Raw genomic sequence first — 27,794 nt, forward strand, 5'->3', positions numbered from 1 at the left:
CACAGCCTTGATCTTAGCTCCACCCCCAAAGTCTCCTGGCTCCACCCCCAAAGTCCCCAGATATTTCTTGAATTGGATTTGGCAACCCTACTTGCAGCACTGAAAAGAGAAAGCAGAAGGACTCTTTGGAGAGCCAGAGGGAGATGAAATGTTGGTCGCAAAGTGCAAAAGGGACTGCTTTTGTTGAGATTGTTGTGGGCTTCTCAGGTGGAGAGGCCTGGTAGCCAGGCACAGCCGGGATCTGTTTGGTGCAGGTAAAATCTGGGCTTGCTCCCACTTGTTATGTGTGTGTGTGTTCTCGATGCAGCTGAGCTCCCTTCTGTCCTGGCCAATTGCTGTGAAGGAATCTAGAGAAATTTTTGCTGTGGCATTGCCCCCAAAGGTGAACGCATTTCCTGGAAAATGTGCTGCAGCCTAAGGCTACACATGTTTCCTCGGAAGTGAGCTCCACAGAATTCAGGGATTCTTTCTTCTAGGTAAGTATGTATAGCAGGGGTGGCCAACAGTAGCTCTCCAGATGTTTTTTTTGCCCTACAACTCCCATCAGCCCCAGCCATCCCTCCCCCCCAGGGAGGGACGGTGGCTCAGTGGTAGAGCATCTGCTTGGGAAGCAGAAGGTCCCAGGTTCAATCCCTGGCATCTCCAAAAAAGGGTCCAGGCAAATAGGAATGAAAAACCTCAGCTTGAGACCCTGGAGAGCCGCTGCCAGTCTGAGAAGACAATACTGACTTTGCTGGACCGAGGGTCTGATTCAGTATAAGGCAGCTTCATATGTTCATATGTTCATCAGCCATGCTGGCTGGGGCTGATGGGAGTTGTAGGCAAAAGACATCTGGAGAGCTACCGTTGGCCACCCCTGATGTATAGGATAATAGCTATCTTGCACATCTGCTGAACTTCCTCGTATTTAATTCTCAAGTCTTACCTCCATATCTGCTCCACTCTAGTCTGGGTACGTTTTAATAAAGATTGGACACCCTCCAATTCTCAGCCTTTTTTGGGGGGGGGGGAGGGGTGGTTAAATTTGTCACTACACTTCAATTGTTTTCAATGGTTTTAGCACTGGACTATGAAAATCAAAGGACATAATGCTCTTTTGCGTAGGCAGAGTCAAGCCAGGGACCATGTGAATCTCTAATAAAGATTATGTTGGGGTTCCCTCTCTCACCATCTAGACCTGGCCTCTTCCCCCCCCCCCTCCATTAGGTCATGGGTGGCACACCCCGCCCCAACCAAAGCATCCGCTGGCAAAGTTATATGCACAATGTTTGTTTGTTTGTTTGTTTATCAGAGGGAAGGTTCCCATAGCACTTTGGGAGACTGGATCTGAAATCAAGACACATCACTCTCAGCCCCCTTATCTAAAATAAGAACATAAGAGAAGGCATGTTGGATCAGCCCCCAAGCACCAAGAATACAGAGCATCACTGACTCACACAGAAAGTTCCATCGATACCCTGTGGCTAAGAGCTACTGATGGACCGCTGCTCCCTTTGTATAAGAACTCCATATGTATAAGAAATTAGCTGCACATAATGAGATGACATTTACATCCTGTTCTGGGGTTAGTTTGGAGATGCTCTGGGCTGTGTATCTATTTACATGTATATCCTGCCTCCCTTCTAAGGTCCTCAGGGTGAATTATATAATCCTCCTCCATTGTATTATCACAACAATCTATTAAGGTAGGCTTGGCTGAGATAAAACAACTGGCCCATGGCCAGCAACAGGATTTATGGTAGAGGGGACGTTTGAACCAGGGTCTCTCAAACGCTAGGCCAGTGTTATTAACCACTGGTGGGTGTTTGGCCCTGAGAGAGAGAGAGACAGAGAGAGAGAAAGAGAGAGAGCACATTTGGCTCAATGTCACCCATTAAGTTTCATGCCTCAGCGGGAATCTAAACCTAGTCCTTCTTAGTTCTTTCACGTTTTAACCACTGCTCCACACTAGCTCTCTACTGTGTGCGCAATAACATGCATGCATGTTAATATGAAATGTGAAGCTGCCTTATACCGAACCAGTGATATCAGGGGTATGTGGCCTAATATGAAAATGAGTTCCTGCTGGGCTTTTTCTACCAAAAAAAGAAAAAAGCCCTGGAAAGTACCATTACAAACCTTTCCTGATTCATGACAAAAAGCTGCAAGAATTCTTCGAGCGATGCATAAAAATAAATAAAACCCTTGAGGTTCGAACCATCGTGAGATTATTTAGCTGCATAAAGAAGCTTCATAGAGTCTTTAGGAAAATGTCCTCTCAGACATCATGTGAGACGGATAGAGGGAGGGTGGGGGGCGGCCCCGAAAGATCACCAGCTTCCCGAAGCCAAAATTGCACTATTCGCATTGCCTCATTCTAGCACACAGGTTCCTCCGATGCAATCTGTCCCGTTTCCCCACAGGCTCTCCCAGTTCTGAGGCGTTTCAAATCCATTCTGGCACACTGATAAACGTGTGTGGAACAGGTCCAACCTGATTATGGCTCAGTGACTGTACTTGTCCTATCAGAGGATCTTATTCACCCAAGATCCAATCTCCCATTTGTTTACTGGCGTTTTTCAAATAACAAGCCGAGAAGAAACCAGCAAAGTTCATCGTTCCCGTTCTGTGGAGACTGAAACGTATGTCCCAAACACCAACTTTTTTTGAAGTGTTACATAATGTTATGACGGGGGACTGACTCTACAAGCCTAATTCTCTGTAGAAGCTCCAAGGACTAAGTTGAGGCTACTGTACTTTGGTCATATTATGAGAAACAGGCAATTTTTGTAGCAGGAACTCCTTTGCACACACAGGGCCGGCTTGCCCACTAGGCAAATGAGGTGGTTGCCTAGGGCACCGGGAGGAACTCACAGGAGCCAAACAGTCAAAAGGCCAGCAAGCACCTGCCGCCCAAATTCACATAAGAAGTGGGAAAAGGGCGGCGTGGGCTTCTCCAAGGGTTAATGAGGGCTGCTGGGGGTGTGGCCAAGCTCCTGGTGGCTGGCTGGCTGCCCAGTCTCCTAATCCAGGGATTGTTATTAAGGTTGCCAATCCCCAGGTGGGGGCAGGGGACCCCCCGGTTTGGAGACCCTCCCGCCGCTTCAGGGTCGTCAGAAAGCGGGGGGAGGGAAATGTCTGCTGGGAACTCTGTTATTCCCTATAGAGATTTATTCCCATAGAAAATCATGGGGAATTGATCCACGGGTCTCTGGGGGAGCTGTTTTTTGGGGTAGAGGCACCAAATTTTCAGTATAACATCCAGTGCCTCTCCCTAAAATACTCCCCAAAAAGATTGAACCAGGGGGTCCAATTCTATGAGCCCCAAAAGAAGGTGCCCCTATCCTTCATGATTTCCTATGGAAGGAAGGCATTGAAAAGGTGTGCCATCCCTTTAAATGTGATGATCAGAATTCCCTTTGGAGTTCAATTATGCTTGTCACAGCCTTGATCTTGGCTCCACCCCAATGTCTCCTGGCTCCACCCCCAAAGTCCCCAGATATTTCTTGAATTGCACTTGGCAACCCTAATTGTTATGCAGCTGCACCTATTATTCAATGGACAAGGTAGGTGGAGAGGAGGAGGGGGAACTCTCAGAAAGGTTCAGGAGCTGCGCTCCTGTGAGCTCCTGCTGAACCTGAGGCCTGCTCATAACAAGTTTTGTTAGTCTTTAAGGTGCTCCTGACTCTTGCTGCTTTCTGCTGCTACAGACAGACTAACACCCCCCCTTATAACGTTTCATAAGTCGACAGTCATTACGATGAATTTAAATCCTGTATATTTATTCACTTGTGTATTTAGAGTATTTCTACACCACCTCTTCAGACTGCCACCTGAGGCAGCTTACAATTAAAAACCACAGTACAGAACACAAACTATTAAACACCACAAGCCGTTAGACACAAGCAGGGCCGGCCCTGCCACTGGGCAAACTAGGCGATTGCCTAGGGCGCTGGCCTTCGGGGGGCACCAAATTGGGAGCCCCCCATGTGACTCAGTGATGTTATCAGTGGTGGGGGGGGGGGGCGCCAGAAGTTAGTTTTGCCTAGGGTGCCAGACAGTCTGGGCAGCCATTAAAGCTATCCCCAAAACAGAGGAGACCCTTAGAAAGTTGATAAGATATACGCCGCCTTTATACGGTGCCTTTCTGCCAGGCAACCAGCCTCCAAAACAGCTTGAAATATGCCACATAAATGCTAGGTTTGTTGACAATAATTTGTACAAGCGTTGCTCATCAAGATCACTTTCAGGTTTCCCATGTGCGATGCAAGCGCCCTAGTCGAAGATGTACACTTGAACATGTGAATCTGCCTTAAGCTGAATCAGACACTTCCTCTACCCAGGGCAGTCTTGTCTACCCTGACCGGGAGCTGCTCTTTGGGGTATCAATATGTAGCAAGCGACTGGACCTACGGAGGTTAGCTGTGGAAACCAACCAACATAAAACTCCTCTCCGTGTGATACAAATGCGAACTATTAACAATATAAACAAATTCGGATGTTTACTAACACATTTTTAAGGTGATAGACAATGTCCAAAATTAAGCACGATAAATACAGTCAGAAATCCTTTTGATAAGCAAAGCACGCATTCTATGCGAAGGTAAATTGTAATGTGTTCAAGGGAAGAAATGAGAACAACATTAAGGACGTGAGAGAATATGTTACGTTTCAATATAAAATGAGAGAGCAGCAGATATTGAAAAGCACCACTTACCTACTGAATTAATCAGGAAGGCGGTCCCGGGAAGAAGAGTCTGAGGAAACGATATAGGACCGGTTTTTCTCTGTGTCATCGGACTATCATTAAAGTTACAACGTGTTTGGACATTGTTCTATGCAACAGTGGGAACAGCGTGTGCTTTGTAAATCGGAAGGTTTTTTTGGCTTTATTTATTGTACTTAATTTTGGACATTGTCTATCACCTTAGAATTTGTTTGTTAATATACGCTTGAATTTGTTTATATTGTTCATACTCTGGGGTGTCGAGGCAGAGATCTTTCACATCACCTGCTGCTTGTATCTGCAGAAGTGATCAGTGAGCCACAAAAAGTACCTACCCTGCCACAAATTGCTGGAGAGCTGGTTTGGTGTAGTGGTTAAGTGTGCGGACTCTTATCTGGGAGAACCAGGTTTGATTCCCCACTCCTCCACTTGCACCTGCTAGCATGGCCTTGGGTCAGCCATAGCTCTGGCAGAGGTTGTCCTTGAAAGGGCAGCTGCTGTGAGAGCCCTCTCCAGCCCCACCCACCTCACAGGGTGTCTGTTGTGGGGGAGGAAGGGAAAGGAGATTGTGAGCCGCTCTGAGACTCTTCGGAGTGGAGGGCGGGATATAAGCCCAATATCTTCATCTGCCTCACAAGGTGTCTGTTGTGGGGGGAGGGAGGAAGGTAAAGGAGATTGTGAGCCGCTCTGAGACTCTTCGGTGTGGAGGGCGGGATATAAATCCAATATCTTCATCTACCTCACAGGGTGTCTGTTGTGGGGGGAGGGAGGAAGGTAAAGGGGATTGTGAGCCGCTCTGAGACTCTTCGGAGTGGAGGGCGGGATATAAATCCAATATCTTCTTCTTCTTCTTCTTCTTCTTCTTCTTCTTCTTCTTCTTCTTCTTCTTCTTCTTCTTCTTCAAATTGTGCTAGTCTTTAAGGTACTACTGGACTCTTGTTCTTTTCTGTTGCTACAAACACTAACATTATCAGCAATACAACGGAGACCTGGGGTAAATATATGACAACAAAACCCTTAGGTGTTTAACATCTATCATTAGGAACAGGGCGACAAAACTCTTAGGTAGATCCAGGTGGGCAGCCGTGTTGGTATGAAGCCCCTAGATCGGGCCCTGTTCTTCAGACGAGGAATGAGGTACAGTAAGCAGAGCTACACATAGCTTGTGGGGTTTAGAACGCAAAGTGGTACAAAGTTAAAATCCAATAGCAGAATAGTAAAATTAACAAATCCAGAAAATCTTTGATCTGGGTTGCATTAGCATGGAAAACCAATCAAACAGTAACATGTCAGAATGTGAGAATGTCTGTTTATTGTTCGATAATCAGGAACAGCATGTAAAGTTTCAAAGCACACTATAACATTGAAATTCACAATCACCAATGCAGTGATACGATACAATTGCAGGTTGCCCTTAATGGATAAGACTAGTTGGATTTCTCTCTGTTAAGAGGAACCTGCAACTGCATTTACCAAATAGTAATTTTTACCAAATATTGTATTACTGCATTATGTTATACTACAAATTGTATTTCTTTGGTGGGGCTTCCGGTTTGGCGTCGGAGGGAGGCAGACGCATAGTCTTTCAGCTCTGCTATGATAGGTCTTTTTAAACTTAGTTTTAACTGGTTTTAATCGTTTAATTATTGTTTTTGGCTTGAGGAATCTATCTTTTTTTAACCTTTCCGACTGCGAGCTGTATAACTAAAGAATAACTAAAGAATATAACTCCCACAGGCTTATCTGGATAATTGGCTGGCGTTTTCAGCATTCCTGGGCTTGGTGGTTGGCCAGCTGCCAAGCTCTTATTTTATCCTACTTTGAATACTAAATCTTACAGTGTATTACTTTGGTGATGGTGAGTTTCATTGTTATAGTGTGCTTTGAAACTTTAAACGTTGTTCCTAGCTAGAGATGTTAAATACCTAAGAGTTTTGTCACCATGGGGTATCTCTTTAATCTTACAGACACTAACATGGCTCCCAATCTGAAGAAATAGGGTTGCCAAGTCCAATTCAATAAATATCTGGGCACTTTGGGAGTGGAGCCAGGAGCAAGGTTGTGACAAGCATAAATGAACTCCAAAGGGAGTTCTGGCCATCACATTTAAAGGGACCGCACACCTTTTAAATGGCTTCCCTAAACTGGAAATAATGAAGGACAGGGGCACCTTCTTTGGAGGCTCATAGAATTAGACTCTCTGGTCCAATCCTTTTGAAACTTGGGGAGGTGTTTTGAGGAGAGGCATCGGATGCTATGCTGCCAATTTGGTGCCTCTACCTCAAAAAACAACTCTCCCAGATACCTGCAGATCAATTCACCATTATACCCTAGGGAAATTGGTCTCCATAGGGAATATGGTTACCAACATGGTTATCCATCTTGATCTTGCTTGATCCTGTTTAAATTGGAGATGCTGGAGATTGAACCCGGGACATTCTGCACACAAAGCAGATGCTCTGCTCCTCACGTGCAGCCCCTGGCTGTGAAACTGGGTTGATATATTAAAATTGTTGTGGGTTTTTTTTTTGTTGTTGTTGCTGTTTTAAAAGCAGCAAAAGAGGAAGGGCAGCCCTGGAGAACAGGCTCTTGCAAGTTTCTGCCATGGCTGTAACGAGAAACAACTCTCGGCCTCCGGGGAGTGCAACCTAGTCATCACAGCCAGGAAGCACTTGAGTTTTTTGTTCCCTTTTTGATGGTGAGTGAGTCTGCGGCTCCAGGTTCTCCCTAGCAGAAGTGAAACATGACAGCCCAGGAAGGGAGCATGCAAAGCACCCTACTAGTCTCCCCAGTCCTTACAAATTAGTTTTGCCCTTTGTAGCAACTGCTGTGTTTCAACGTTTGATTATTTAAGAGGTCATTACTACATGTTATGTTATGATCAGGGCTTTTTTTTTTTTTTTGTAGCAGGAACTCCTTGCATATTAGGCCACACCAGGGCTTTTTTCCCAGGAAAAAGCCCAGCAGGAACTCATTTGCATATTAGGCCACACCCCCTGATATCACCATTGCTGGTAGCAGCAAATTAGAGCATGCGTGGATCCACGTTGTAAAGAGTAGAGCTGTGGCTCCGTGTAACGTCGGGAGAAAGAGGCTGAGGAAGAACTAACTATTGAAACCGTGAGCAGTCCTTTTAAAAGCGGTTCCTTATTCTCTCCACACCATCACCCATGTCTTCAGTGTCCTATTGGAAGAGGCTATCATTCTTTGTGACTGTTGAGAGACTTTTTTGGGGGAAATTTCAAGAATGTTCAGTGTTCCTTAGTGCTGTTTTTGTTTAATCTCACTAAATACGCATATTTACACGCTTTGCCTGAAAGTTTCATTGCTTCCGGTGGTTATCTCATATTGTTTATCCCCTGGAGAACACGGCTGCTTTGGAGAGTGGACTCTATGGCACTGCACCCTGCTGGGATCTCTGATCTCCCCACGCTCCATCCCCAAATCTCCAGGAGTTTCCCAACCTGGATCTGGAACCTCTACTCTCCCATCCCTTGCCAGCAGCCAGGGGGACTTGGTAATTCTAGCACGGGGGTGGCCAAACTGTGGCTTGGGAACCACATGTAGCTCTTTCACACATATTGTGTGACTCTCAAAGCCCCCACCACCCCATTGGCTAGCTTGGAGAAGGCTTTTCTCTTTTTAAATCACTTCTCTGAGCCACGCCAGTTAGCAGCTTGGAGAATGCAATTAAAGTTAAAGCTGCATTATATCCACCTCTCCCTCCCCCCTCGCCTATTTGCTTGCCTGCCTTCTGGCTCTCAAATATCTGATGTTCACGTCTTTCGGCTCTCAAACATCTGATGTCTATTCTATGCAGCTCTTATGTTAAGCAGGTTTGGCCACCCCTGTTCTGAAAGGAAAGGAAAGGTCCCCTGTGCAAGCACCAGTCATTTCCGACTCTGGGATGACGTTGCTTTCATGTTTTCATGGCAGACTTTTAATGTGGTGGTTTGCCATTGTTTTCCCCAGTCTTTTACACTTTCCCCCCAGCAAGCTGGGTACTCATTTTACTGACCTCGGAAGGATGGAAGGCTGAGTCAACCTTGGGCCGGCTACCTGAATCCAGCTTCCGCCGGAATCGAACTCAGGTCATGAGCAGAGTGTTTAGACCACAGTACTGCAGTACTGCTGCTTTAGCACTCTGCACCGTGCTAACCCATACCAAAAGAACAAAAATATTCTGACCCTAAACCAGGGCTTTTTTTGTCACATAAACTCCTTCGCACACCCCTCTGATGTAGCCAATCCTCCAAAGCTTACAGGACTCTTTTTACAGGGCCTACTGTAAGCTCCAGGAGGATTGGCTACATTAGGGGTGTGAGGCCTGATATGCAAAGGAGTTCCTGCTACAAAAAAAGCCCTGCGCCTGCTGAAATGGTCTTCTTTCATTTTTCTGCAACTAACTCTCTGCTGTTCAAAGTGCTCCAACTACAGTGCCTATACCTGGTCCTCAACAGGCCATTTGGAGGGGATAGTCTCCTTTGCTTTTCACAAAGAGGGCAAACTAATGTTTTCTGCTTACCAAGGGACTTCTCTAAGCATGTAGAAACCCCTGTCCTTTCTGCAATGACCTGTTGTAGCTGCCTTTGTAACAGCCACTTAGCAATGATGTTTGTTTGCGATGAGAAGGAACGGCTGAAACACTAAAACGCTGCACCCAGCTGTATTTATATCAGGTTGATTTGTCAATAACCCTTTTCTGCAGAAGTAGAAAGCTTTCTGGATCCGGTTACCTTTAAAAGCAGCTGGTACTTGGTGATTCTCTGGACCGGCTTTAAGAGATAAGCATCCAGCGAGAGTTTATGGTCTAGTTTCCGCTGGCATTCCTGGAAAACAGAAAAGGGGAAGCGGGAGAGAAATTCTGCTCAGTCTGTCGAAGTGGGCACCACCACGGGAGTGAATTAAGACTGACTATTGTTTGGAAGGCATGCGGTTGCCAGCCTCCAGGCGGCACCTGGAGATCTCCTCCCATTGACCAAGATCAGTTCCCCTGGAGAAACTGGCTTCCCTGGAGGGTAGGCTCTACACCCTGCTGAGGCCCCTCCCCTTCCCAAACCTCATCCTCCCCAGGCTCCACCCCCAAAATCTTCCTTTTTTTTCTAATCCAGAGCTGGCAAAACCTCTCCAGGGAGGTATGCCTGGCCCTCCTGCTGCCAATCTTCAAGAGGCAATTGAAGACAGCAGGGTTTTTTTTGAGTAGGAATGCACAGGAACGCGGTTCCGGCTGGCTTGCTGTCAGGGGGTGTGGCCTAACATATAAATGAATTCCTGCTGGGCTTTTTCTATTAAAAAGCCCTATGTGGAACAATGGTGACACCAGAGGGTGTGACCTAATATGCAAATAAGTTCCTGCTGGAAGAAAGTCTTATTTAGCGCTGCATTTGATTGATTTAGCTTTTATGGGTAGTCCTCATGGGAGTTTTTAAATTGTGTTCTTTTATTGTGTTTTTATGGTTGTTCTATGTAGGGTGGCCAGACCGTCCCGGGCGCCCGGGAATGTCCCAGTTCTGGCCCCCTATTCCCGCCTCCCGGGCTGGCTATACCGGGACCATTTAGAGGTCCCGGTTTAGCCAGCCCCGGAGGCGGTGGGCCGCAGGCGCCGGCGGGGAAGGCGGCGAGGGAGGGAGGGAGCGTCCCTGCGCGTCGGTCCCTGCCTGACAGAGGGAGCGTCCCTGCCTGTCGGTCACTTCCGGGTTCCTGTCCTGCATCTCGACCTGTGTTATTAGTGACAGGCTGCTTCGGCGGGCCGCTGCGCCGGCCCCCTGGGTCCCACAATGATGGGACCAATGCCACAGGGACGGGCTCGAAACACTCTATAACCCCTCAAAAGAACAGCAGTCTAGCTCGCTTCCCCCGAGCCCTGCCGCCATAAGCCTCAAGGGGGCTCATTTTGCGGCATCTCCCGGCGGGAGGGTGGCACCCGCACGGGACACATATCAAATGAAAGAGGGGGCGCAGGGCTATCAGAAACAGCCGGCGGAGGGAGTCGGGAGACCACTCCACTGGGGGATCCACACCCCGAAAGTGATGAAGGTGGCGCAGATAGAGCCAACAGAGCAAACAGGACAAAATAAATAGGCTGCATTATGCAGCACAGTTGAGAAAGTGCCTTATCCCATATACTGATGAAGTATATACAGGATTTGAGAACAAAATTGTTTCCGGGGGTGATATTTGGGGGATTTTTGAGGACGTCACAGGAAGTGCTGTGAAGTCACTTCCTGTTTCCGGCAGTGGCATTTGGGGGAAATGATGTCATTTGGGGGAAGTGATGTCACAGGAAGTGATGTCACTTCCCGTTTCCGGCAGGTGACGCGGGGAAATGATGTCACAGGAAGTGGTGTCACTTCCTGTTTCCGGTGGTGGCATGCCATCACCAGAAGTGACGTCACTTCCTGTTTCCGGCGGTGGCATGACATCACCGGGAGTGACGTCACTTCGCGCGCGCACCCCTGCCTCCCCCCGCCCCCCCAAGGTGTCCCTGGCTGGCCTTCAGACATTATGGTCACCCTAGTTCTATGCCACGGGTGGCCAAACTGTGGCTCTTTGACATATATTTTGTGGCTCCTGAACCCTCCCCCCCTCCAGTGCCCTGTTGGCCTGCTTGGAGAAGGCATTTCTCTCTTTAAAAAACTTCTGCAAGCCAAGCCAGTTGGTGGCTTGAAGAATGCAAAGTTAAAGTTGCTTTCTTTGCATCTCTCCCTCCCACATTTATTTGCCTGCCTGCCTTCCTGTCTTGCGGCTCTCCAACATCTGAAATGCATACTTTGCGGCTCTGACGTTCATTCTATGCAGCTTTTACATTACGCAAGTTTGGCCACCCCATTCTATACTGTAAGCCGCCTTGACTTCCATGGCTAATGAATATTTTAAAGGAATTTGATTAGTCAATTGGTTGGTTTGGTTTTATGCTTAGTCGCTTTAGAAATATGTAATTTGTTTTATGGGATGTGACCCGACCCTGCGCCAAGTTCTCCTTTCGTTTTCAAGTGCATCGTCTTCCAGGCTGTGGTTGGAGATCTCAACTGATCTCCGGACGACAGGGATCAGTTTATCTGGAGAAAATGGATGCTTTGGAGGGCGGGTCCTATAGCATCCTACCCCACTGAAGTCCCTCCCCTCCCCAAACCCTGCCCTCCTCAGGCTCCACCCCCAAAATCTCCAGGTATTTCCCAACCCAGCGCTGGCAGCTCTAGAAACCTGCCGATATATCTAAGGGTACCTCTGGCCAATCGATGTTTGGCCACTCTAACCACTAGTGCCGGATTAAACCCCGTGGAGGCCCCTAGGCAGTCAAAATCTAGGGGGCCCCCTCGCAAATTATCTCAGAGTCAGAGTGCCCACTCCACCACCGGTGGCCGCCCGCCCCGCCGCAGCCTGCGGGGCATCTTCTCAGAAGCCCCTTTGACAAAGCAGTGGGGGAGAGGCAGAGAGAGGCAAGCTTGGTGATGACACCAGCAGCAGACGCACTGGACAAGTTGGGCAAAGAGCGGCTCCGTTTCTGGCTACGTGTGCAGGCTGGGAGGGCTGCAAGCAGGGGGGAAATGGGGGGGAGAGCCAGCCCGAGGTCCCTAAAGGCGTGGAGGCCCATAGGCCAGTGTCTACTTGTCCTAATTGTTAATCCAGCCCTGCTAACCACTTGGGTGGCTTGGGGCGTGACATATGTCCATTGGAGGGAAAGGGTACGCATAGGGCAGAATAGGATGAAAGTAACTCCTGTGAGACAAGAAGGGTAGTTTACCATCAGGGTGGTTTTTTTCCCAAAGTGTGTTGATTTACAGGGCCAGTTCCCTGGCTAAGCTGCTCAACCGGCTGCTTTCGGCGACAGACAGGAGAGCGCTGATGCTCTCTAGACTAGAGGCATGGCATGCTTCTGGCCATCAATGAGGTGAGAGGGAACGGGCAGGGTCTTCCTGGATCTACTCTGTTGGCATCTGGGTCCATGCTGAGCTCAGATCTAGCAGCAGTCTCTTGGGAGCAGGCAATGGATGTGCCTTTCTTGGAGCAACAAAATATCTTGGGCTGTCCCAGATGATTCAAAGTCTATCAAGGGCTACCAGCCATGGTGGCTGAGGGGAACCTCCACATTCAGAGGCACTAAGCCTCTGAATCCCAGAGCCAGGAGGCAACATCAGGGGAAGGCCTCAGCCTTTATGCCGTTGTTGGCCCTCCAGAAGAACTGGTTGGCCACTGTGTGAGACAGGATGCTGGACTAGAGGGACCACTGGTCTGATCCAGCAGGGCTCCTCTGATGTTCTTACGAAAGCCTCCGCTTCTCTGCCTTGTTGTTGGCCCTCCAGAAGAACTGGTTGGCCACTGGGTGAGACAGGATGCTGGACTAGAGGGACCACTGGTCTGATCCAGCAGGGCTCCTCTGATGTTCTTACGAAAGCCTCCGCTTCTCTGCCTTGTTGTTGGCCCTCCAGAAGAACTGGTTGGCCACTGGGTGAGACAGGATGCTGGACTAGAGGGACCACTGGTCTGATCCAGCAGGGCTCCTCTGATGTTCTTACGAAAGCCTCCGCTTCTCTGCCTTGTTGTTGGCCCTCCAGAAGAACTGGTTGGCCACTGGGTGAGACAGGATGCTGGACTAGAGGGACCACTGGTCTGATCCAGCAGGGCTCCTCTGATGTTCTTACGAAAGCCTCCGCTTCTCTGCCTTGTTGTTGGCCCTCCAGAGGAACTGGTTGGCCACTGTGTGAGACAGGATGCTGGACTAGATGGACCTCTGGTCTGTTCCAGCACAGCTCTTATTTTCTGAAGGCAATAAACAATGAACCTGGGAAAAGTCTTAGTTCAACTCGCTGGGTTTGACACCTACCTGAAAGAAGAGGCTGTCTCCACACTGTCTCCAGAGAGCTTCTGACCTGGGCTTGTTCTGGCAGTATTTTTCATATATTTGGAGATCTTCCTTCTGCAAGAGAGAAGGGGCAGAATTATAAACAGTGTAAGACAAAGCCACCAACTCAGCACTTTTCTCTTTCCCAAATAAATGAAACTGAATGGGTGGCTCATTCAGATGTAACGCTACTTCCCTGAAGACCTGATCAATAGGGTTGCCAACACTGGGTTCAGAAATACCTGAAGATTTTGGGGGTGGAGCTTGTGGAGGGTGGGGTTTGGGGAGAGGAGGGACTTCAGCAGGGTACAGTGCCGCAGAGTCCACCTTCCAAAGTGGCCAGGGCTTTTTCGAAGCAGGAACTCATTTGCATATTAGGCCACGCACCCCTGACGTAGCCAATCCTCCTGGAGCTTCCAGGAGGCCCGGTAAGAAGAGCCCTGTAAGCTCTTGGAGGATTGGCTACATCAGGGGGGGGGGCGTGGCCTGATATGCAAATGAGTTCCTGCTACGAAAAAGCCCTGCATTTTTCCAGGTGAACTGATCTCTTTTGCCTGGAGATCACCTGTGATCCCAACAGACCTCCAGCAACCTCCTGGTTGACAAACCTACCGATTGATAAACAAGTAGTAGCCAGGATCCTTCCTTTGCAATGTGCTCAACTACCAGAGAACATTCCTCCCCACTCCACTACAACTGTACAGTCCAAACCGAACTGCGGTGAATGCTAACCAGATCCCCCCCCACACACACACTCAAACTCAAAGTCTGAACCCCGTCTGAAACCCTGGGAAATCTTGATTAGCCTTAACTTTGGCTAATGTCTGTGCCAACAAACTACACAACCTGGGTTAGAGAGAGAAGGGGACAGAACCTTTTTAATTATTTATTTATTTAGGTAATTTATATTCTGCTCGTTTCCAAAAATGGACTCAGGGCAGATATCAACATTCTAAAAACAGTATAAAACCCCAAATTAAAATGAAATCAGTGTAAACTATACGGATAGATCCAAATAGGCAGCCACGTTGGTCTGAAGTAGTAGAACAAAATAGGAGTCGATTGCACCTTTAAGACCAACTTGGTTTTATTCAGAACGTAAGCTTTCGTGTGCTAGAAGCACACTCCTTCGGACGAGGAATGAGGTACAGTAAGCAGAGCCACATATAGCTGGTGGGGTTTGGAATGCCAAGTGGTACAAAGTTAAAAACCAATAGCAGAATTGTAAAATTAACAAATTCAGAAAACCTTTGATCTGGGTTGCATTAGCGTGGGAAACCATAAAACAGTAACATGTCAGAATGTGCGAATGCCTGTTAATTATTCTATTGCTAATAAACCTGGGTCAAAAAAAGGCATTTCTTTCTCAGAAGTCCAACTAATTTACCTTTTAATATGTAACATAAATATATACATCATTCTAGTTTGCCATTAGGGAAAAAATACATTAAAATATAGTGGAAGATGGGTTTAGTATATGCAATGAGATGAACAGCCAACATCCCTTGTTTGAGTATGTCAATACAAAAGCATTATTCTGATACACTATCCTAAAAGAGAAATACATTGGAATACTGTGGATATATCGCCATACACGGTGAAAGTGGGTTTAGCATATGTAATGAGATTAAAAAAACAAAACAACATCTCTGTTCAGTCCTGGGGAGGTGTTTGTTCCAAGTTTCATAATAGTTTGTAATTCAGCAATTCCCCTCTCCATTCTGTTCTTGAAGTTCTGAGAGTGGGTTTAGCATCTGTAATGAGATAAAAACCCAATATCCCTGTTCAGTCCTGGGGTTTCCCACGCTAATGCAACCCAGATCAAAGGTTTTCTGAATTTGTTGATTTTACTGTTCTGCTATTGGTTTTTAACTTTGTACCTCTTGGCATTCCAAGCCCCACCAGCTATATGTGGCTCTGCTTACTGTACCTCATTCCTCGTCCGAAGAAGTGTGCTTCTAGCACACGAAAGCTTACGTTCTGAATAAAACCAAGTTGGTCTTAAAGGTGCAATCGACTCCTATTTTATAAACAATACAGTTGGAACAATATAGTTTGATGGCGGCTCAGTTTGGCACATTATATAAACGGAGAGTCTAAAACAGTAAAATGAAATTCATAGAATTATGTAACAAAAAACCCACCAGGAAATCACTTGCATATTAGGCCCTACCCCCTGACATCACCATTGTTCCCCGCAGGGCTTTTTTGTAGAAAAAGCCCAGCAGGAACTCGTTTGCATTATTAGGCCACACCCCCTGATTCCAAGCCAGCCGGAACTATGTTCCTGCTCAAAAAAAGCTCTGGGAGGGGAGACAGGATTGTCAGTGTCCAGGTGGATCCTAAAGACCCCCTGAAAAATGAACATATGAAGCTGCCTTATACTGAATCAGACCTTTGGTCCATCAAAGTCAGTCTTGTCTTCTCAGACTGGCAGCAGCTCTCCAGGGTCTCAAGCTGAGGTTTTCAAACCTATTTGCCTGGACCCTTTTTTGGAGATCCCAGGGATTGAACCTGGGACCTTCTGCTTCCCAAAAAGATGCTCTACCACTGAGCCACCGTCCCTCCCTTGGAAGCCCCTGGAATTACAGCTCATCTCCAGTCTACAGAGATCAATTCCCCTGGAGAAAACAGATACTTTGGAGGGTGGATTCTATGGCCTTGTACCCCCTGAAGTCCCTGTCCTCCCCAGGTTCCACCCCTAAATTCCCAGGAATTTCTCAACTGGGAGCTGGAAAAGTTTTCCTGCCGCCCCCCCCCCCCCCACGCCTCAGCAGATCTGGCAACCGCTGTCTTCACTAATGCCGTTTGTATGTCATACTTAAAGCCAAGCCTCTCTCACTCACCAAGTAAAGTTTGAATTGCTTTAATCTGTTAATCTTGGGGGATCAACAAGAATCTCTCCCATTCAGCTGTAACTACTGTGTATTTGAAAATCAAGATGGCAGGCAAAGAAAATTGCCTGGATAGAGCTCGATTAATCATCCTGAGTAGCGACAGTGTAAACCAAATGGAACCGGAGCGAAGGGTTGCATTACATTAGAGTTCTCTGATTAGCAAAGGACTGCTCTCCAAGCTCTCAGGCAGAGAACTTTTACATCTCCGACTACATGATCCTTTAAAATGGAAACGCTGAACCCTGGACCTTTGCATGCAAAGCAGATGCTCTACCACACAGTCACAGCCCTGGTGAATTCCCAGGCCTCCTAAGGGTTGCCAATTCCCGCATGGGAAAGTCTTAGAGACTTAGGGGTGGAGCCTGAAGAAGGTGGGGCTGGGGAAAAGGGAGGAGCCTTAGTAGGTAAGTCATGTCTAGGCTTCCCAATCCCCAGGTCCCAGAGGGGGATACCCCGGTTTTACAGACTCCCCCCCTCCCCCAGCCAGCTGGCTGGCGGGGGAAGCCCCTTCCCCCACAGCCATCATGCACCTCCATGAACGATTCCCATAGGGAATGATGGGGAATTGATCCATGGGTATCGGGGGCTCTAGGGGGGCTGTTTTTTGAGATAGAGGTGCCAAATTTTCCGTATAGCAGCTAGTGCCTCTACCCAAAATACCCTCCAAGTTTCAAAAGGATTGGACCAGGGGGTCCAATTCTATGAGCCCCAAAAGAAGGTGCCCCTATCCTTCATTATTTCTTATGGAAGGAAGGTGTGCTGTCCCTTTTAAATGTGATGGCCAGAACTCCCTTGGAGTTCAATTATGCTTGTCACACCCTTGTTCCTGGTTCCACCCCCAACGTCTCCTGGCTCCACCCCCAAAATCCCCAGATATTTCTTGATTTGGACTTGGCAACCCTAGTCATGTCACAGAGCCCACCCTCCAAGGCAATCATTTTCTCCAGGGGAACTGATCTCTGTAGTTTGGAGATTGCTTATAATCCCGGGAGATACCCAGGCCATACTCCTGAGCTCCTGACTCTTGTTTGGAAGATGGGTTTGTTCCAGGGCTCCCCCAATCCTCCTCAGATTAGGAAACTTTTCTGAGGTCCAGCCTAGGGCTCCCAAGTTCCCGCCAGGAGTGAGGGATCCCACCGGGGGGATCCCTGGTCCCCAAAGAGCCTGTCACCACATGGCATGATGACATCACCCAGAAGTGACTTATCGCACCAGGTAAGTCGCGTGAGATGCTCTATGAATTTGCTTGAAACTCTATGGTTTTGCCTGAGGATGCTCTAGTAATTTGGGGGAGAACTCTATGACAGAAAAAGTCCCCCACTGGCAGCTGTGGGGGACTTGACTACCCTAGTCCAGCCCCAGCGGGTCAGGACAAAGTTGATTGTGATCTCCAGGCTACCAGTGGGCAAACCCAGCAGCACGGGAATTTCAAATACAGCCAATAGCGTTTGTATCCTGTCTGTTTTGCCCCATCTGTCTGTTTTGCCCGATCACCTCACAGTGTGTCTGTAAAAGGAGATTGTGAGCCGCTCTGAGACTCTTGAGATTTGGAGTGGAGGGCGGGATATAAATCCAATATCTTCTTCTTCTTATATATTTTGACAGATAACCCTGGGATCTCAGCTGAAAAAAGGTATAACCTGACAAATCTGGTTTAATCAAGGAACAATTTGAGTTGTCTCACACCACTTCCAGAACAAGCCAAGAGGCGTTCCTGTTTCGAAACACAGCAGTAGCTGGGCAGGTCTGCTTACAGGTAAGGAACGATTTATTTATTCAGCCACCGACTTGGCAGCTTGAGTAACAGTGTTTGGAAAGGATGGATAAAACACCAACTCAAATATCCTGGAGGGTGCCAAAACCCACAAAACTTCCCCAAGCAACCAAAAAATGCACAAAAACAATAACTGCTAAGAACGCCAAAGCCGGGTTTGGCAACTGGGCATAGGTGTGGCACCTCGAGAGGTAATCTGCACCAAATTAGGGTTGTCTTCCTCCAGGGGGCACCTGGGGATCTCCCGCTATTGCATTTGATCTCCAGACAACCAAGATCAGTTCCCCCTGGAGAAAATGGCTGCTTTGGGGGGTGGATTCCATGGTTTTATGATTTGCTAAAGTCCAGGGCTTTTTTTGGAGCAGGAACTCCTTTGCATATTAGGCCACAGACCCCTGATGTAGCCAATCCTCCTGGAGCTTACAGTAGGCCCTGTAAGCTCTTGGAGGATTGGCTACATCAGGGGCCTAATATGTGGCCTAATATGCAAAGGAGCTCTTGCTACAAAACCACCCCCTGCTTAGGCTTCCCAACCCTCCTGCCCTGGCGGGGGACCCCAGGATTTCCACCCTCTTCCCCCGCTCCCCCAAAAAATGGAAGCGGGGGAGGTGGAAACGGCGCCGGGGAGCATGGTCAGCCGCCGCATCCCGGAGCCGGCGAGGCCGCCGCGCCGCTGCTGACCCCTCCCCTCCCACTGCAGCTGCTCCTCCGAGATGAGCCCAGGCTGAGCCCATCTCAGAGGAGCAGCCAAGAGGCGGCAGCAGCGCAGGGAAGGGCGAGGCAGGCAAGGAGCATGGCGAGCCGCGAATCCGGGCCCTTCTAGGACCCGGACTCGCGGCTCGCCACGCCCCCGGCTCGCCTCCACACACCCCTCCGCTTCCACCCCAGAGGCCGAGCGGGCGAGGCAGCAGCGGCGCGGCGGCCTCTTCTCTGCTCGCCGTGGCTGCTCCTCTGAGATGGGCTCAGGCTGAGCCCATCTCGGAGGAGCAACCACGGCAAGCGGAGAAGAGGCCGCCACGCCGCTGCCGCCTCTTCTCTGCTTGCCGTGGCTGCTCCTCCGAGATGGGCTCAGCCTGAGCCCATCTCGGAGGAGCAGCCACGGCGAGCAGAGAAGAGGCGGCAGCTGCGCAGTGGCGTCGCACGCTCCGAGATGGGGCGGCTCGCCGTTTCCCCCCCTCGCCCCACCCCAGTGTCTCCTGGCTCCACCCCCAAAGTCTCCTGGCTCCACCCCCAAAGTCCCCAGATATTTTTGGGGTTGGACTTGGGAACCCTACCCCTGTCCTCCCCCAGGCTCCACATCCCAAATCTCTAGGTATTTCCCAACCCAGAGCTGACAACCCCAAGTCCACCATCCCAATTGTTTCTAGCAGGGCTTTTTTTGGTAGAAAAAGCCCAGCAGGGACTCATTTGCATATTAGGCCACACCCCTGATGTCACCATTGTTTCCCACAGGGCTTTTTTGTAGGAAAAAGCCCAGCAGGGACTCATTTGCATATTAGGCCACACCCCTGATGTCACCATTGTTTCCCACAGGGCTTTTTTGTAGGAAAAAGCCCAGCAGGAATTCATTTGCATATTAGGCCACACCCCTGATGTCACCATTGTTTCCCGCAGGACTTTTTTGTAGAAAAAGCCTAGCAGGGACGCATTTGCATATTAGGCCACACCCCTGATGTCACCATTGTTCCTCACAGGGCTTTTTTGTAGAAAAAGCCCCGCAGGAATTTATCTGCATATTAGGCCACACCCCGTGACACCAAGCCAGCCAGAACTGCGTTCCTGTGGGTTCCTGCTGAAAATAAATAAATCTGGTTCCCAGTACTTATTCCTCCTCCAAGAACAAAACTGCCATCTTGTTTTACTCGGAGGGTAACAAATCCATGCATTTCATGAACTGAGCTCTGGTCTCTGAAACTTTATGCCAACACACATTTGTTAGATTTTAAAGTGCCATTGTACCCAGGGGTGGAACTCTAGCAGGATCTCCTTTGCATATTAGGCCACACACTCCTAATGTAGCCAATCCTTCAAGAGCTTACAAGGCTCTGTTTTTGTAAGCTCTTGGAGAATTGGCTACATCAGGGGTGCGTGTCCTAATACGCAAAGGAGCTCCTGCTAGAATTCCACCCCCGATTGTACCTTTTCTTTTCTTTTGTTGGTACAACAAACTAACATGGCCACCCCTCTAAATTATAGAAGAGGTCTTCAACCCATGTCCTGGGCAAACCTTGTGTGTCTTTGCCAGGGGTACACACACAAAGCTGCCTTATACTGAATTAGAACTTCAGCCCATCAAGGTCAGTCTTGTCTACTCAGACTGGCAGCAGCTCCCCAGGGTCTCAGGCAGAGGTCTTCCACATCATCTACTGCTTGGTCTTTTAACTGGTGAAGCCAGGGATTGAATTTGGGACCTTCTGCATGCCAAACGGAGGCTTCTCCATTGAGCCACGGCATCTCCCCACAAGGAATCTCAGCGAAAAGACTGGGGATGCAGATACAATTCCCCCCAAAAGGACTACCAATACTAAGCGTCTACAAAGGCAAGGTAGTAAGGATGCCAGCCTTCAGGCTGAGTACGTAGTCTCCAGACTACTGAGATCAGTTTCCTGGCTGCTTTGGAGGGTGCACTCTATGGTCTTTTACCCCAGCAAGGTCTTCTTTATGCATGAAAAACAATGGGAATTGCTGAGCCCGCATGTGGAGAGGGCAGAATATAAATCCAAATAAATAAATGAAAAAGAAGATGACTGCAGATTTATACCCCGCCCTTCTCTCTGAATCAGAGACTCAGAGTGGCTTACAATCTCCTTTATCTTCCTCCCCCGCAACAGACACCCTGGGAGGTGGGTGGGGCTGAGAGGGTTCTCACAGCAGCTGCCCTTTCAAGGACAATGGCACTGCCCACAATAATACGCTTGATCAGTAATTCATACAGCTGAGAGCTGAGCGTGCCAACTAGAAAAAAACAGTTCTGTCATGGGCTATTGCCTGAGCACGGGTTCCAGTTGAAGTTGCGGCCTCCAAGAACATTTTATGATGGAAACACATGATAAGCCTAGGGAGCATATTGCTGCCTTTGTAGCAGCATCGTAGTTGCATCCCGCTGTGAAACTATTACAGTCTTCTCTGATTTCATCAAGCCTTCTATCTAGAAGAGGAAGACAACGCTTCAGTATTTGCAGCTTCAAGTGACAGTCTGACAAACAGAGAGACAATTTGGGAGTGTCAATATAAAAAAAAAGATTGCTTCTTTAAGTGGACACTCCATCTATTGTCAGATGTAAAGTGTGTATGAATGAAATAATTGTATGGGAAAGTGTGTGTATGAATGTAATAACTGTATGGAATTGACAAGTGTGATGCATACCTTTAATATACGGTTCAAGAATCACAGTTGATAAAAATTATGGATGAGATGGCTATATGAATTACTGACCACCTGGAGTTGGTGTAGTGGTTTGGTGTAGTGGTTAAGTGTGCAGACTCTTATCTGGGAGAACTGGGTTTGATTCCTCACTCTTCCACTTGCACCTGCTGGAATGGTCTTGGGTTAGCCAAAACTCTTTTAGAAGTTGTCCTTGAAAGGGCAGAGGTCCATCAGTGGCTATTAGCCGCAGTGTGTATATATATATGTGTGTGTGTGTGTGTGTGTATATAAATTTTTGGCCACTGTGTGATACAGAGTGTTGGACTGGATGGGCCATTGGCCTGATCCCACATGGCTTCGCTTATGTTATGTTCTGAGAGCTCTCTCAGCCCCCCCCCCCACCTCACAGGATGTCTGTTGTGGGGGAAGAAGATAAAGGACATTGTAAACTGCTCTGAGACTCTGATTCAGAGAGAAGGGTGGGGTATAAATCTGCAGTCTTCTTCTTTGACAACCCTAGCACTGGGCTTCAGATGGCAAAAAGTTTTCAATTCAATAGTATGTTTCAATGCTTTACCAAAAACGATGACCGAAAATGATGCTTTAAAATAATATTAATCCTTTTTGTCATAGAGAAAGCAACCGCTCCCCCCCGCCCCACTTCTTTCTGGGGTTATGATAGTTTTACTGTTTTAAGAGAGGCCGCACTGGAAAGTTAATGGCCCCTTCAAATTACAATTAACTGTAGATTTGTTTTAGGCACCTAGGTAACTCATTCTGTTCCTCCATGCCTGACAGACCACAAAAGTAACCAAAGCAACAAGTAAATAAACCCAAAGAGCTACAGAAAGGCACAAAGCAAGCAACATAACCCAGACCACAAGATGAGATCAAGAGATACACATGCGCGTACCTAGAATTCTTGTGAAGAGCTCATCTTTAGCGACAACAAAAAGGAGAGTTTTCTTTTTAATAACTTCAACAGATGTGTTCTCATAACAGTGGTGCACCAAGGGCAGGGAGGGGTGCTCCACCTATGGCTGCCAATCCCCAGGTGGGGCAGGGGATCCCCTGGTATGGAGGCCCTCCCCCCGCTTCAGGGTCATCAGAAAGCAGGGTGGGGAAGGTAAATGTCTGAGGGGCACTCCACTATTCCCTAAGAAGACTGATTCCCATAGGATGTAATGGAGAATTGATCTTCGGGTATCTGGGGCTCAGGGTGGGGGGCTGTTATTTGAGGTAGAGGCACCAAATTTGCAGCATAGCATCCGGTGCCTCTCCTCAAAACACCCTCCAGGTTTCAAAAAGATTGGACCAGGGAGTCCAACTCTATGAGCCCCCAAAGAAGGTGCCCCTATCCTTCATTATTTCCTATGGAAGGAAGGCATTCAAAATGTGTGCGGTCCCTTTCAATGTGATGGCCAGAACTCCATTTGGAGTTCAATCGTGTTTGTCACAACCTTGCTCCTGGCTCCACCCCCAACGTCCCCAGATATTTCTTGGACCTGGCAACCCTAACTCCACCCCAGATGCAGTTTGAGGGAGGTCACTGAAGCCAGTGCCATGCTGCATCCAACCTGTCTTTCCTTTTATTGTTAAAATGGAGTTCTGGCTGCAGCCGCTAGGATTTAAAGGAAGTCTGAGCATAGCAAAAAGCACTCTGGGATCGGCTAGGCTTCCCTTGCTTAACAGATCCTGCAGCCAAGCCAGCAGGCTGAAAGCTGCTGCACTGATTGCCAGCCTGCAGGTCATTTTCTCCAGTAGTCTAGCCTTTCTTCCTTTCCTTGTACCCAGCTCAGCTAGATCTTGCACAGCAGTGGTTAGAGTGTTGCAACAACATAAAACAACCTCTCCCCCTCTTATTCTCTCTCTCTTTTTTCCACACTTTTCTCATTCATTTCTGTCTCCCTTCACATTCCTTCCCCCTCCCGCACTCCTTTATTTTCATTTCTTGGGCCAAGCCCTTCTCATCCCTATCCTGCTTGGTGACAGAATGTATTTTAGAGTACTACAGTTGGGAAGGCCGAGCGCCGAAGAATAGATGCTTTTGAGCTGTGGTGCTGGAGAAGAATCTTGAGAGTCCCTTGGACTGCAAGGTCAAATCAGTCAGTCCTAAGAGAGCTCAATCCTGACTGCTCCCTGGAAGGTCAGATGCTGAAGCTGAAGCTCAAAGACTTTGGCCACCAAATGAGAAGGGAGCACTCTGGAGAAGACCCCGATACTGGGAAAGACAGAAGACAAAAGAAGAAGGGGACGGCAAAAGATGAGATGGCTGGACAGTGTTGCTGACGTAACTAACATGAATTTGAGCAGACTTCGAAGGATGTTGGAAGACAGGAGGGCCTGTCACGACTTGGTCCATGGGGTCGCAAAGAGTTGGACTCAACTGTGCGACTGAACAACAACAAAAAAAGTTGGCCGGAGCTTTTTTTGTAGCAGGAACTCCTTTGCATATTAGGCCGCAAACCCCAGATGTAGCCAATCCTCCAAGAGCTTACAGGGCTCTTCTTACAGGGCCCATTGTAAGCTCTTGGAGGATTGGCTACATCAGGGGTGTGTGGCCTAATACGAAAAGGAGCTCCTGCTACAAAAAAAAAGCCCTGATCTTTGTCACAATTATGAACAGAAGGCGCTGGGTTTGCTTGACACTGTATGTTGCACTGGTTCTGCTGGGCTTCCAACACCACCTTTCTTGGACTGTGATTCTGTGCTTGGCATTGGTCCTGTTTGAGCTGGCATTGCCACAATGGCACTGGGTTCTGCGAGGCATTCTGTGATTGCACAGGCATCGCTGGGTACTCTGTACATTGCACTAGTTCCGCTGGGCTTGCAACAATGCCCCTCCCCTTCGGTTTCTTCTCCGGTTTGATTACTCCTTTGGAAACCATGGAGGATGGGGACATCTTTTGGAGGTAGTGGGTTTCTTAACATCCAGTCTGGTGAAGCTTGCAATCACTGTTTTGTGATGTTTTAGGGGCAGCGTTCCCTTGAAGCTGAGTTAGTGTGAGTTAGCTCACCGTTTTTAGCCTCTGGCTCACATATTTTTGTGTTAGCACAGGAAAAATGGCCCCAGTGCAAACTAATTTATACAGTAGCTCACAACTTTAATGTCAGTAGCTCATAGAGCAGAATTTTTGCTCACAAGACTCCACAGCTTAGAGGGAGTATTGATTAGGTGTTATCATAAGTTAGCTCTGACTTGATGGCAGAGAGAAAGAGAGAGAGAGAGAGAGAAGAGGGGGTGTTAAAAATTATCTGTCCTAGGTGCCAAAGAGGCTAGGCATACCACTGTCTCATACCACAACCCTTTACCATTGTGGGTCAGTTTTCTCATGCTTCCAGTTGCCTCTTAATTACTTTATTGCAGATAGCTGTATTGGTATGAAGCATCAGAACAGAATTTGTGCTAGAGTGACGCCCCAGTACAACACCGGTGCTTCTGCGTTGTGCTGGAAGTGATGTCATCACACAATGAAGAACGCTGCCCTCCTGCAGAGTAAGTACCAAGCTCCTCCTATTGCCCGCTGGTTGCCAGACCGTGCCTGCTTGTGGTTTGGCAGTGACACAGCTGAAGCACAGCGTTAGCAGTGCTGGATTAAACCCTGTGGAGGCCCGTAGGCAGTCAAAATCTTGGGGGGCCCCCTTGCAAGTGATCTCGGAGTGCCCGCCCCGCCACCTGCACCTCCCGCTGCAGCCTGCAGGCACTTTCCCAAAAGCCCCCTTGACAAACCTGTGAGGGAGAGGCAGAGAGAGGCAAACTTGGTGACGGTGCCAGCAGTAGCTGCACCAGGCAAGTTGGGCAAAGAGTGGCTCAGTTGCAGGCTGGGAGGGCTGCAAGCAGGAGGGAAGCTAGGGGGGTGGAGAGGGAAGCCAGCCTGGGGTCCCTAAAGGCATGGGGGCCCATAGGCCAAGGCCCTGAGGATTAGGCCTCTTCCACTGCCAGCAAGTCTCCCCACTACCAGTTGACTGTAGCAGGAGGCAGGGCCCAGCAACCCAAATAGGGCTGCCAGGTCTTCACCGGCAACCAGCAGAGCATGGGAAGGATTTCCCAGAAGCAGGAGGGAGGCCCAGGAGATGTCGCCGGCAATGTGGCTTCATCACTTCTGGCATGTACTGGAAACGACATAATCACACTGTGCTGTCACGGCAACACTCTGGTATTTAGACAAAAACTCTATGGTACAAATGGCTTCTACCATAGAGTTTTTGTCCAAACACTGGATGTCAGTCACCAACTTGTTGATGTCACTTCCGGTGTATGCTGGAAGTGACATCGGCACATTGCCAGCGACGTAGCCTGGCCCTCCCACTCTCTCCTGGTGAGGCCCCGTGACAGCCAGCTGATCAATGGCGGTGAGGTCTGGTGGTGGGGGTCTCCCGTTGGGGGTGCTGGCAAACCTAAGTCCAACTCAGTACATTCCACAACACTCTAGAAGGAAAAGAATGTGTTGAGATGTTTGAGAGCTAAAAGGCATGAATGTCAGATGTTTGAGGAAGGGAGGGAGGAAGGCAAATAGATGGGGAAGAAGGTGGTGGAAAGAAAGCAACTTTAAATGCATTCTCCAAGCCACTGGCTGGCTTGGCTTGGAGAAGTGATTTAAAGAGACAAATGCCTTCTCTGGTAAGGGCTTTGAGAGCCACAGAATATGTGTGAAAGAGCCACATGTGGCTCCCAAACCACAATTTGGCCACCCTGATCTAAGGTAATACACAGCAGCAATAAAAACAGAAATGCAACAACCACAACACTAGTTAGTACAGCGCCAGAAGGAAAGTTTTCAGGAGCGTGGACTCTATATATGCCACTCTGTCCTATGGAGGCCCCACCCCCTCCCTCCCCAAACTCCACCCCAAAACCTCCAGGTATTTCCCATCCCTCAGCCGGCCATCCTAGAGAAGGTTCCACTGTGCTGGGGAAGCTAGTGGGTAGAAAAGAAGGGATTTAAATGCTGATGCAGACGCCAGCTTATTTATTTATTTATTCTATGACTTATATCCCGCCCTTCCCAACAAATGGCTCAGGGCGGCTCACAACAAACGCTTAAAGCTTAAAGCAAGCTGCTCTTGGATTTTTTTTGGGGGGGGGGAGGGATCTTGTTTCTGGAACTCCCTTTGCCAACTTCTCTACACTGTTTCCTGCACAGGCAAAGCACATATCTTTTTTTCCGGAACAGGAATGTCCACCGCAGGACAAATGTTTGCATTCTGCTGAATTAGCAGGAACGCCCTCAAACCATCTCGCGTCGACGAAACAGCAATTGTCGCGTGTGCCAGGAGCTCCTGGCCTTGGCTTGCTGTTGCCCAGCTGCTCCCTTCCAAACATCAGTGTTCTTTTTACTTCCTCTTGTTTGGCTCTCTGCTTCTTAGGACATGCAGCAGAGAGAAGAAAGCAGGAAGGGAAACTACGAGGTATTCAAGTGACCAGGAAAAAAACGGGGGGGGGGGAGGGGGGGAAGTGATCTGGCGTGACCTGGCGTGTCCTTGTGGCCTTGAACAATATCTTGATTGGTGGGAGTCAGGAGGGGAAGTTGCTTGTGGGACAAAGAGAAAGCACCATCACACAAAAAAGGCCTGAAGATTAAATTTGCCATTGAAGGGGACGGAACAAGGGCCTATTCAAAAGTCAGCGTCCTCCACAGCCCGCCGTGCCTCTTGTCCGAAGTAGGACACAAAAGTTAGACCTGCTGAACAGAGGTGAGCGGTTAAGCGATAAAGCCACCAATGGGACAGTTCTGATGTATTCCTGCAGGCTCATTCTTGCACATGTTGTTTCACAGATGTGTTCTTGGGAAGGGAATGCAAAATGCCCATGCTGTTCACGGCCCTGACCTGCAGTATCGTAATTTCTTGCTCAAACTACTGACGGAAGACATGATTACCCACCTTTGAACACATGAAGCTGCCCTATATAAACCAGGCTTTTCGTCCAATTTTTTGTAGCAGGAACTCCTTTGCATATTAGCCCACACCTTGCTGATGTAGCCAATCCTCCGAGAGCTTAAAGGGCTTTTAGTACAGGGTCTACTGTAAGCTCCAGGAGGATTGGCTACATCAGGGGTGTGTGGCCTAATATGCAAAGGAGTTCCTGCTACAAAAAAAGCCATCAAGGTCAGTATTGTCTACTAAAACTGGCAGCTGCTCTCCAGGATCTCAGGTGGAGGTCTTTTGCATCACTTGCTACGTGGCCCTTTCACCTGGAGATGCTGGGG

The 27,794-nt window shown here is 48.5% G+C and overlaps 1 protein-coding gene across 9 annotated transcripts in view; it reads right to left on the reverse strand.

The window, feature by feature from the left end:
* MCF2L2 (MCF.2 cell line derived transforming sequence-like 2) overlaps positions 1–27,794 on the reverse strand; it is a 356,849-nt gene that overhangs the window by 88,023 nt on the left and 241,032 nt on the right. For all 9 annotated transcript variants that reach the window (XM_060242617.1, XM_060242622.1, XM_060242618.1 and 6 more), the window contains exons 19-20: positions 13,530–13,622; positions 9,442–9,534 (exon numbers count right to left, since the gene is read on the reverse strand). In XM_060242617.1, the coding sequence (XP_060098600.1) occupies positions 9,442–9,534; positions 13,530–13,622 (186 nt within the window). The remainder of the gene's footprint in view (positions 1–9,441; positions 9,535–13,529; positions 13,623–27,794) is intronic.

The sequence above is a fragment of the Heteronotia binoei genome, chromosome 6, assembly GCF_032191835.1.
Source record: "Heteronotia binoei isolate CCM8104 ecotype False Entrance Well chromosome 6, APGP_CSIRO_Hbin_v1, whole genome shotgun sequence".
NCBI classification, from domain to species: Eukaryota; Metazoa; Chordata; class Lepidosauria; order Squamata; family Gekkonidae; genus Heteronotia; species Heteronotia binoei.